Source organism: Cyprinodon variegatus, unplaced genomic scaffold (genome assembly GCF_000732505.1).
Source record: "Cyprinodon variegatus isolate N-32 unplaced genomic scaffold, C_variegatus-1.0 Scaffold293, whole genome shotgun sequence".
Classification (NCBI taxonomy): domain Eukaryota; kingdom Metazoa; phylum Chordata; class Actinopteri; order Cyprinodontiformes; family Cyprinodontidae; genus Cyprinodon; species Cyprinodon variegatus.
Genome location: NW_015150746.1, coordinates 465576 through 476029, shown reverse-complemented (window position 1 = coordinate 476029; position 10454 = coordinate 465576). Strand labels below are relative to the sequence as shown.

The 10454-nt window shown below is 38.7% G+C and overlaps 2 protein-coding genes across 2 annotated transcripts; one reads left to right on the top strand and one right to left on the bottom strand.

Moving 5' to 3' along the window:
• The first annotated feature begins 354 nt into the window (after positions 1–354).
• rbsn (rabenosyn, RAB effector) lies at positions 355–6869 on the top strand. Its single transcript, XM_015383759.1, has 12 exons — positions 355–489; positions 2063–2332; positions 2489–2623; positions 2736–2836; positions 2916–2961; positions 3040–3201; positions 3289–3551; positions 3666–3736; positions 3818–3904; positions 3979–4081; positions 4224–4328; positions 4409–6869. The coding sequence occupies exons 2-12, from the start codon at positions 2173–2175 to the stop codon at positions 5507–5509; spliced, it is 2334 nt and encodes a 777-aa protein (XP_015239245.1). The 5' UTR covers positions 355–489; positions 2063–2172; the 3' UTR covers positions 5510–6869.
• A 949-nt stretch (positions 6870–7818) lies between these two features.
• mrps25 (mitochondrial ribosomal protein S25) lies at positions 7819–10195 on the bottom strand. The gene is made up of 4 exons (XM_015383726.1): positions 9939–10195; positions 9697–9803; positions 9528–9615; positions 7819–8278 (listed from the first exon to the last, which is right to left on the bottom strand). Exons 1-4 carry the CDS (start codon positions 10070–10072, stop codon positions 8089–8091), a joined length of 519 nt encoding a protein of 172 aa, XP_015239212.1. The 5' UTR covers positions 10073–10195; the 3' UTR covers positions 7819–8088.
• Positions 10196–10454: the final 259 nt, after the last annotated feature.

Genomic DNA, 10454 nt, shown 5'->3' with positions numbered 1-10454 from the left:
TACTGAATACATTTTATAAACACTGTATCAGTTGTAATGATCCAACTATAACTCAGTACTTGTTCTAAACGAAATTTCTTTTTGTTTTACACTTGTGTAAACAAAATGTCAAATAAATCTTTCTAAGTACTTCAGTAGCTTTTTTTTTTTTTACTTTATAGTATTTTCTTGAAAAGCTTCTTTGTACTTGAGTACAAGAGTTTTGAAGTAGTATTACTCTTACTTGATTACAAATTTTTGGTAGTCTTCTCACCTCTGTTGGTCCTCGACGTTAATCATTTAAGAATAACACTAAAAGCAGATTCTGAACTCTATTCGAGCCTTTTGTCCCTCCTCGCCTCCCCTAGTAGCGGAAGGCTAATCACATGACCAGGTGGGGCTGCAGCAACTGTTGGAGCCGAGCAGTGAAGAAAAATCCAAACTGTCAACAACACGCCAATTCTCCAACACATTTATTCTCATGGATGATCTCTCTCGGTGATTTAAAAGGTCAGTGTCTGTTTATTTGGTTGTTTTTAACGTCATTCTTTATCGTGTCTCTTTCTGCGCTGCAAGAAGAATAAAAGCAAAGGAGATTAGCCATGTTATGCTAACAATGTGTTGCTGTCTTTATATGAAAAAGACGTAAGGCGCAAAAACACAGCAGACCGAAAAGGGGCAAATTAGTTGTTTTTGAAATTATATACAACCAATGTATCATCTAAATTAGCGCAATCCAAAAGCTATTAATACAGTGGTGATAGTTAAATATTTAAATCGTACATCTGTATGTGACGAGGAGACACGCATTGTTAAGCTTTTTAAAATATGCAGGATATTTTAACATTTGTTGGCAATGTTTTATGCATACTATAATGTTTTTATATCCCTTCAAATCGATTTTGTAACTTTAAGACGAAAGAAGGTCAACTTAAAGACTCTTTAAATTATTTTTTTAGATCCCCTACTTTCATTCAATGGGGAAGAGTTGGTCATTTTGACAAACTGCAAGGATGTTTGGCTTATTTACTAAAAGGTGAAAAGTCAACCAATGAAATAATAGATCAACACATGTTCCATTGTGTGGCAGAGTAACATTGATAAACTTTGTGGGGATGTGAGAGAATGAAACCAAATTGGCTCTAAATCTGCTTATGCAGGTGATTCAAGGATATTAGCTGAGTATTATCCCTGTGAACATTTAAAGACGAGTGTCTAAAGAAAACAGGCACATTTCCACATTTTATTTAAACAGAGTTGTTTGTTTGTTACTTTATGTTAGATAACTTAAAAAGTTCTGACATATAATGATAAAGTATTCTTTAACATTAATTGTCAGAATAAGCAGTTCCACACTAAACCAAAGAGGGGCAGCAGTGATTATTGACAGCTTCAGTGTCAAACTCAAAAAGTCCAGAAGTATTATGCTGAAGACAAAAACACAGGAAAATTAAGCTGTGATTCACTCTAAGTCGCGATCTGCTGATCAAATAAAGTGAATGAAGAAGGTGAGTGCAGAACAAACACCAGAGGCTTCAGGTAAACACACTGTGCCTTATTTATGAAAGGATTTTTTTGGAAATTGTTACCAATGTTGCACCTCATGCAAAAGAAAAATTTATCAAAATTTGGTAATGATTCAGATCATGGGACAGTTTCATCTATAGGTGTAAGTCACAATTTGAGGCTAAATTGCTGCTTAGCGAGGTCTGCGCTCTCAGAGTGCTTTTCTGTTTTGTTTTGTTTTGCAGATCAGGCCTCTTTCTTAGAGTTGATCTTTTTGCTGCCATATTAGAATATAAGAACTAACTAATTTTTTTGGGGGGGTTTTTTGGGTTCTGTGAAATTCTAAACATTTTTTTTTATATTAACCATTTTTTTCATAAACTTGTCTTTCACTCCTTGAGTTAAAAAAATGTGCCACTAATATAAATAAATATAGTGTATAAAATAGATTTTGTGTCCCTTTTTTCCAAACTAATCTTCTGTATTATTCTATCTGCGTGGGATTCTGTTTAGCACCTCAGTTTATTGGTTTTCTCAGCTGATTTTTTATTTTATTTTTTATTTTTTTCCACCTCAGGTGTTATGGAGCTAACTGAAGCTAGATTAAACACACTGTGACATGTTGGCCCAAGCAGGATCATGGCTGCTAGTAACTCCTCCTAAACACCCAAACCACTTCCTGTCGTCATGGCCTCAAGCTATGCGCCACCTTTTGAGGGCACAGGTGAAGTAAAGGAAGGCTTTCTTTGCCCTCTGTGCCTAAAGGATCTTCAGTCTTTTTACCAACTCCAAGGTCACTATGAGGAGGAGCACGGAGATGATCGGCATGTTCGAGGACAGATCAAGAGTATGCATACTGTACAGATGCACACTTGTATAATGATTTTCTTTTTCTCCTGAACTTTTTTTTATTTCTTTTATAAATGCTAAAATATAATGCATCTGGATGCAATGACTCAGCAGTGGTAAAGAAACAAATAGCTTTTCTTATTATTGTTTTCAGGTTTAGTTCAGAAGGCAAAGAAAGCCAAAGACAAACTTTTGAAGAGGGATGGAGATGACCGCCCAGACACTGGGAGTTATGAGTCCTTCTACTATGGTGGAGTCGACCCATATATGTGGGAGCCTCAGGAACTGGGTGAGAAGGGGGGATAATTCTTTAAGTAGCATCTGATCAATACAAGTCAAGTAACTTTAAAATGGAAGGAAGGTTACAACATTTGTTTTTTCTCTCCCTTTTAACCCCACAGGAGCAACCAGAAGTCATCTGGACCTGTTTAAGAAACACAGAGCTGACCGTATCGATCATTATGTCATTGAAGTCAACAAGCTCATCATTAGACTGGAAAAGGTGTGCCCCCTAACTCTACAGAAATTAGGGATCTTTGATTTTAATACCAAAATCATTAACCAAACACTTAATGTCTCAGTTGACAGCATTTGACAGAACCAATTCAGATGCTGCCAAAATCAGAGGTTTGTTGTTTTTTTTTCTCCAAAAAGCTGCTCTGTGTCTATATAAACATAAGGAGAAATGTTCTTTCTCTTATGCAGCCATTGAGAAGTCTGTAGTGTCTTGGGTTAGTGACTCGGATGTCCCCTTCTGTCCTGATTGTGGAAACAAGTTCAACATCCGAAATCGACGGCACCATTGTCGTCTGTGTGGATCCATCATGTGCAGAAGATGCATGGAGTTTGTCCCCCTACCTTTGGCCCGTATGTAACCACACTCTGGAAATCTGAAGTCCTGTTTTTCATGTTTTGGTTCCTGTTTCTGTACATTTTATTTTTATTGTTTAACAGAGAAACTAATTAATGGGACACGAGAGGCCCTGTGTGTGCCTGGAAGTCCCGGGCAGTCCCAGTCTCCACCAGCAGGGGGTGGTGGCAGTGGGATGGGCAGCAGAAGGGGGAGCATCACCAGCTTGAGCAGCGTGGCCTCCATATTGGAAGAAAAGGATGACGAGAGGATCCGCTGCTGCCACCATTGCATGGACACTTTGCTGAAGAGGCAGCAGAAGTTGGAGGAGAAGGATCATGTTCCAGATGTAGTGAAACTTTATGAGGTAACCGTTGCTCTCAAGCTGATTCTCTTTGAGTTTGATCTGTTGTCTTCTTTCCTGTCATATATTGTTTTCCTTTTTTGGTTCCTTGCTCACTATTGTCTCTCTTTCTGTCAGAGGCTGAGAATGTGTATGGAGAAAGTGGAGGAAAAGGCTCCAGAGTATATTCGGATGGCTGAATCTCTGAAGTAAGTCATAAAAAAGTATTTATTGGAGAAAAAAAAATGTGGTTCACCTTTGAGATGACAATGATTTACTTCCTCATTTAGTGCTGGAGAAACCACATACAATCTGGACACTGCTGGTGGACTGAGGTTGGAAGTGCAAAAATACTACGAGTTGATTGACGCTCTAAGGTACACATCATTGATTAAATAGGTTTTTATAGCTGAGGCAACTGAGAAGTTTAAATGAAATGTTTTCCTGTTAGTAAGAAGATTATAACGCTGGGGCTCAAAAATGACCCGCAGCCACACCCGAAGGCGCTCCAGCTACAGAAAATGATTCGCTACACAGCTACACTGTTTGTGCAGGTGAGACATAGCGAAGACTGGTTAGAAAATGTTAATTTCATATCTAAAGAAATAAGTCACCATTCTGACCTTTTTATCTTTAATTACCATAGGTACACTTTCTGACAGGAGGAAAATCAGTTTTTTAATGTTGCTTTTTCAGGAAAGGCTGTTGGGGCTGATGTCTTTACCCACTAAAGACAAATATGAAGAGCTAAAAGAAAAGAGGAAACAGGAACAGGAGAGGAGACTCCAACAAGAGAGACAGGTAAGATTCTCCTGTTGCAACTTTGTTTTACTTCTTTCTGGGATAACAGGCAATTAAATGTGAAGATTCTCCCCCAACAGGCAGCCCAGGAGAACCGTAACAGGAGGCAGGAGTATGAGAAAACCCGTCCACCGGCTAATGGAGAGCTGCCGCAGGCCCCCAGAGCCCCTCGCATGACTAAAGCCGGTGGCTGGCTCCCTTCTGCAGACTCTGTCAAAACTCGCAGCGACCTGGAAGACCCCCTGCTGCAACAGATTGAAAACATTCAGTCGTTCCTTCGTCAGGCACGTGAGGCCCAGCGGACAGATGAGGTTGCCATGCTGGAGGAGAACTTGCGCCAGCTGCAGGACGAATACGACCAGCAGCAGACCAGGATGGCCATAGCACTCTCCCAAAAACTGGCACAGGAGGAGAGTTTGCAGCAAGGGGAGTTTCAGCGCCTGGAGGAGAGGGAGAGGGAAGGGAGGGAGCAATGGGGCTCAACCTTTACATCTCCTCAACCATCACTCTCCTGGGCGCAATCCCTGGATATCAGCCCAGCAGGTCACCAGACAGAGGAGGAGGAGAAGACAGCAGAGGTCCTGACTCTGAATTCTGAGGCAAGTCCGCCAGCTGTGAGGGCCCTCTCCTCTCTCACATCACAGGAGGATTCTCCTCCACGATTAAGAAGCTTAGGAGGGCACATAACCCCCCCTAGTGGTGAAGGACAGAACAGCACTTCCCTTAACCCATTTGAAGAGGAGGACTCAACTCCCATTGAGGATGATCCATCCAATCCTTTTCTTGAGGACATCAAGAGGGAACATCAGGAACTTTCCAACGGGAAGAAGGAATACAACCCCTTTGAGGAAGATCCAGACAGAGAAGAGGACAAAGTGGCTGAGATGGCCTCAAGCAACCCCTTTGAGGACGAAGACACAGACACAGGCAACCCCTTTATGGACGCTGCTGGGAACTCGCCGGAGGCCTCGACCAATCCCTTTGATGGTGATGCAGAAGATGAAGCTTTGCCGGATGTAGACATGATCGAGGAAGAACTGCTTCTCCAGCAGATCGACAACATCAGGGCATTCATCTTCGATGCCAAACACAGCGGGCGGCTCGACGAGGTTGAGCTCTTGTCGGAGAACCTCAAAGAGCTTCAGCACACTTTGCAGGAGCAGAAGAAAAAGAGGCACTAACAAACTTTGGCCGCGATCACCTGCTATTTACCAAGTTGTCCATTGCTTATTCACTTTAGGAACGATCATCCCAGCTTAGAGCAGTTTGGATCCATTTCCCATTAGAGATTAATTAAACACGATCCCTAGTCCCCTAATATCTTTCTAGATCATTTTTGCCTGTATGAGGTTTCATAGGTTTGACATCCAACCCATGCATATATGCAAAGCACATGTATGAAGTTTTAAAATTACAATAGAAAATGAACAATGGAAGATTGGAAAATGTTATTTTGGAGGATAAGAGTTTGTTCTGCAGTTGAAGCTGTGATCAAAGTCCAAATGGTTCTCAGCTCTGAGGATAAGTGCACTACTGTGTTTGTGGATCTGCAACTCAACGTTTACAAAGAACTAAACCATATTCCTCCAACGGGGACAAGAGCAGTGCTGTTTTATATCGACAACTCTAAACCGATCCTAAAACTATCCGATTGTTGATGCATCTCTTGTTACCCTATTAGTTCCATGTAGGAGCTAATGGTGCATTTCACAGTTCGCATTTCATCTTTTCAGGGTAGGCTTGTCTGATTCTAATAAAATCTGCAGTTACCGGTAAATAATTTTTCCCATTCTAATCTAAGTGTCAAGTATAAAAGATTTAGCTGAAGACTTGATCAAATGTTAAAATTGCTTTTAATGCATTTGATCTTATAGCAAACCACCTTAATGACTTCACCAAAAGCGAATGTTTGTGTTTCTCTACAGGTTGAGGTGTTTGTTTTTTGGTGAGCATTGTGTGGCCGTTAAATGTTGAGCTCAAAGCTGGTTTTGTCTCCCTGTCCTCCTGTGTCTGCTCATGGTGCATGTCTTCTCTTTGGACCTTTAATCCAGAGTTCACCTGAACAGTTCACTCAACACTCTGTATGTGCTTGACACTATTCGACCAGGCACACTTTGGACGGCTTTAATAGGAGTAGAAAGTTGAAAAGCGCTGAAACTTGTCTAGAGATAAGTGATCGAAGGAAATTTATGACATATTTGTTAGATGTGCGCTAACACTACATGGATGCCAGCAGTATTATGATCCAGCTCTTCTTTGTTTGTCCTAACTTGATTCTGTTCTTCCTGTCAGATTTTCCATGTTATACTTTATTTGCTAAACCCTGAAAACTGCAGATCCTAAATATGTGGCACTAAATATTTTTGTGGCTTATTGAATTCCTTACATGTATGATAGCAGTTAATTTTAGTTTGGAAATATTTGCAACATTCCTGCATTATATATAAAAAAAAAGGAATTGCACAATAACCCACATCCATCACTTTAACAACTAGCAGAGGTTCCTTCAATACAAATAAAACTGATCTGTAATAACATTTGATGTTTCCTGTTCTTTTGTGCAACAACTGTATGAGCTAGAATGTACATACCGGTATATTGGAATTGCAGTTAGATTATCGCTGAGCTTTTATTCCAGTAATCAATTAGTTATACTCAGTCATATTTTACACTATATGAAAATCCAGATGTGTATGTTACCTAAAAAAATAAGCTAAGCAACATTAAAATCAGGTTAGCTTCAAATTAGTGATGGGTTAATAAGAAGTCATGAAGTGTTTGTACACATTGCCAAATTCTTCATACTGCCTTGATACTGTGACTCAATACTGACACCTGCTGGAAGTTTAAAAGCCTTACAGGCAGCCTGTTTGACAGACTAAACACTATTTCGATGAGCTAGTACAATAGAATAATGAAATTATTCTGTTATAGTGTGTTAATATCTTTGTTGGGATTTAAAATATTTTAGTTTTTTTTTTTAGATGCAATCAATAAATAATGTGAACATATAAAATAAAAAATATATGGGGGAGTTGCGGTCTAGTGGTTGAGGCATAGAGCTTAGAATCCTGAGGTTCTGCTTTTGAGCCCCACTCCCTCAGACTGCCACTCTGGGTTCCTGAGCAAAGACCCTTAACCCCACAATGCTCCCCAGATGCCACACAATGGGCAGCCCTCTGCTCCCCAAGGGAAAGGTTTAAATGCAGAGTTCATTTTGTTGCTCTGTACTTGTGACAGTGTAAAGACAGAAAAAGCTGTGGAGGGAAAAAAAAAAAAAAAAGGAAAGCGAATGTGATGGGGATGGGGATGCTTGGGGAATTAGATTTTTTAAAATTCTAATAAATACAGTAAATATGTTAATTTGTATTTAAATTTAGATAACTTCAGTGATACTTAAGAGGAACAGGATGACATGAGAAAATTAAAATAAATATGCGTTCATTCTGCCTTGAAGCAGCTCCGCATTAATTGATGAATTCGATAATGATCCACCAAAGATCAGATTTTATTTTGGCAGATCCAAGCATATACATTAAATTTGTTTAAGGTTGCAATATAAAAAAGAAACAAGCTAGAAATATAGTTAAAATATTGAAAGTTGGATGGAATTCAGTTTAATATATACAGAAATTGTCCACATTGATGCATCCCAGAAGTCAAGCAGATCGTATTTTGGTGTAATCCTTTCACATATAGTCACAACAAAAACGGCCAGAATAATGTCCTGAGATGACAGAAAAGTCTGTTGTGCAGCTTCTCATTCCTGTGACTCAGCCATCTTGGCGCGATATTTTCCTGTCATCTCCCTTGGCAGCGGTGTGGTGCCAGGACACGGCACTTGGCCCTCCACCTCACAGATGCATTCCCTTAGACAGTACTTCTTTGGCCCGAAGTTGGCCGGGTTGGATGCCTGCATCTTTGCTTGAGCTTCAGCTTGCAGCACTTCTCTGCAGAGAAAGGAAAGTAGATGGTTTCAATACAAGAATAAATCTGGACAAAGATAAATAGGATCTAATCCATACGTTTTCTTAAATTTATAGCAAAATGTCAATATGATGATAAATGTCTTTAAATGCATGTTAATGTATCTGAATACATTCAGAGCACTGCGCTACAAAAACACTTTTTGAAACAGTTTCACTACTAATGCTAGGTAACATTAGATACAATACCAATAATACTGCTAAACACCACAGTTTATGTATATTTTAAAATATGACTTATTTACTGTAGCTCTCATAAAAACAGGGGTATATATATCTATATAGATATCTATATCTATATATACACACCAACAAAAAAAAAACTTAAATTGTTTTTGCAGTTAGCAAATACAAAAATTTAGAAATAAATTTCATCATATTTTATATGATCACAAATATTCCTAATCCAACAATGAGTTTGTTTTTTATAGTTAAGGTTGAATGATCCCATCTCACCACCCAGTTTGTCACAGTTCTAGTTGCTTGAACTGTTCTAATTTATATGAGTGAGTAAGGCTAAGTGGTTAAATGATTTTTTTTTGTTTATGAAGATTTTTTTTTTTTCCCCATCAAACCCCTCCTTGGGCTTCCATAATATGGAAGCCCAAGGAGGGGTTTGATGGGGAAAAAAAAGTGATGAACTGATGTCACTCTGAGATATTATCTCAGAGTGACATCAGTTCATCACTTTTTGTTCGTATATGTGTATTCATAACTGATAAACTAGCTCACTATTTTTTTCCAGGTTTGTTGCAAAATATGATTGTTTTACAGCCTTTTCCACAGCTTTAATTGTATTGTCCTTTGAATTAAGGTCACCTCCTCCCAGAAGAGATGACTAAAATAAAAGACATTTAATTAGTATTTTCTATTATGAAACTTAAGTAAAAAAAAAAAAAAACTAAAAATCTATTGGATTTGGTAGGAAAAAAATTGGAGAGTACATTATTAAGCCATATGGCCCAGCCATTTGAGTTAATAATTGAGATTATCTTTTGGGAGGCAAATTCTCTTGTCTATCCTTTCTGAACATTAGATAAAATCTTTTTCCCCACTTTAAAATGTTTCTCAAATCAAATCAGTATAAAGCAATGCTACAGTAGTAAAATGTACATTTTAAGGTCGTTTTGATCATCCTTAACACTTGTTTTGATCAATGAGAAAACCCTTAAAGTAATCGAACAAAAAGAGACAAAACATTCCCCATACTTACTCTGATTTCCCCAGAATCTTCTTAACATGTTGTGAAATCTGCTTGTAGTCCTTCCCTTCCACATCCACCAGTACCTTTTCACCATCATCTAAACAGAGACAGAGTTGAACCAAGATCTAAACCAACCCTAAGCCTTACTAATGCCATACTACCACACAAGCATACGCACCCAGGTAAAACTTGAGGAAGGGCGATGGAGTCATGTTTTTGAACATCATTATTTGTACCCAAGGATTCTTGTACTGAATCTGCGGGATGTTAAAAAACACAAACTTCCTGGAGGACAGAGAAGAACAAACAACTTCACAGTATGCGTGCATTTACAATATAAATTACAATCCATGTGAAGGATTACACTGCTTATGTGATTCCTTTAGTGTAATGTTTTGATGCTAAGATGTTAGCTCTGACCTTGCTCCTTCGCTGAGCTCTCCGTGTGTGTTGTAATTCACAGTCATAATCTTCACCCGGTTTTTAAAGATGATGTTGCCCTTCTGGAGATACTCCAGCGTCCTTCTAATCGGATACCTTCCTTTCATAGGCATTTTAAACAAACTAATAAAAAAATATCTTTCTTGGAACCCAGCAAGCACACATACGGTGTGCGACGCGGATTGATGACGTCTTTGTACCTCGGGAACGCTCTTCTTCTTCTTGGATTAATTGGCGGTTGGCAACAAGCATTTAGTAACATTACCGCCACTTACTGGTAGGGAAAGTGGTTTGTGATGGACTGTCTACTAATAAATATATATATAATTTCTAAGGGAAAAAAGAAAAAAATATACATACTTAAACATAACTTTGTATTCTACCCGCCTATATCATACACATATTCAAATTTTTTTCTGCCATTTTTCCATGAATTTTTCTTTAAAGCTACAGTGTGTAGTAATTACAGGGATATACAGTCAGAAATGTAATATA

Bases quoted from the DNA above. Each gene is read 5' to 3' on its own strand.
- rbsn (XM_015383759.1), top strand. From the start codon at position 2,173: ATGGCCTCAAGCTATGCGCCACCTTTTGAGGGCACAGGTGAAGTAAAG. The intron at 3,552-3,665 runs GTAACCGTTGCT...TCTTTCTGTCAG, and splicing joins ATGTAGTGAAACTTTATGAG to AGGCTGAGAATGTGTATGGA. The intron at 3,905-3,978 runs GTACACATCATT...TTTTCCTGTTAG, and splicing joins GAGTTGATTGACGCTCTAAG to TAAGAAGATTATAACGCTGG.
- mrps25 (XM_015383726.1), bottom strand. From the start codon at position 10,072: ATGCCTATGAAAGGAAGGTATCCGATTAGAAGGACGCTGGAGTATCTC. The intron at 9,804-9,938 runs GTCAGAGCTAAC...TCTGTCCTCCAG, and splicing joins GAGCTCAGCGAAGGAGCAAG to GAAGTTTGTGTTTTTTAACA. The intron at 9,616-9,696 runs GTGCGTATGCTT...GTCTCTGTTTAG, and splicing joins CTTCCTCAAGTTTTACCTGG to ATGATGGTGAAAAGGTACTG.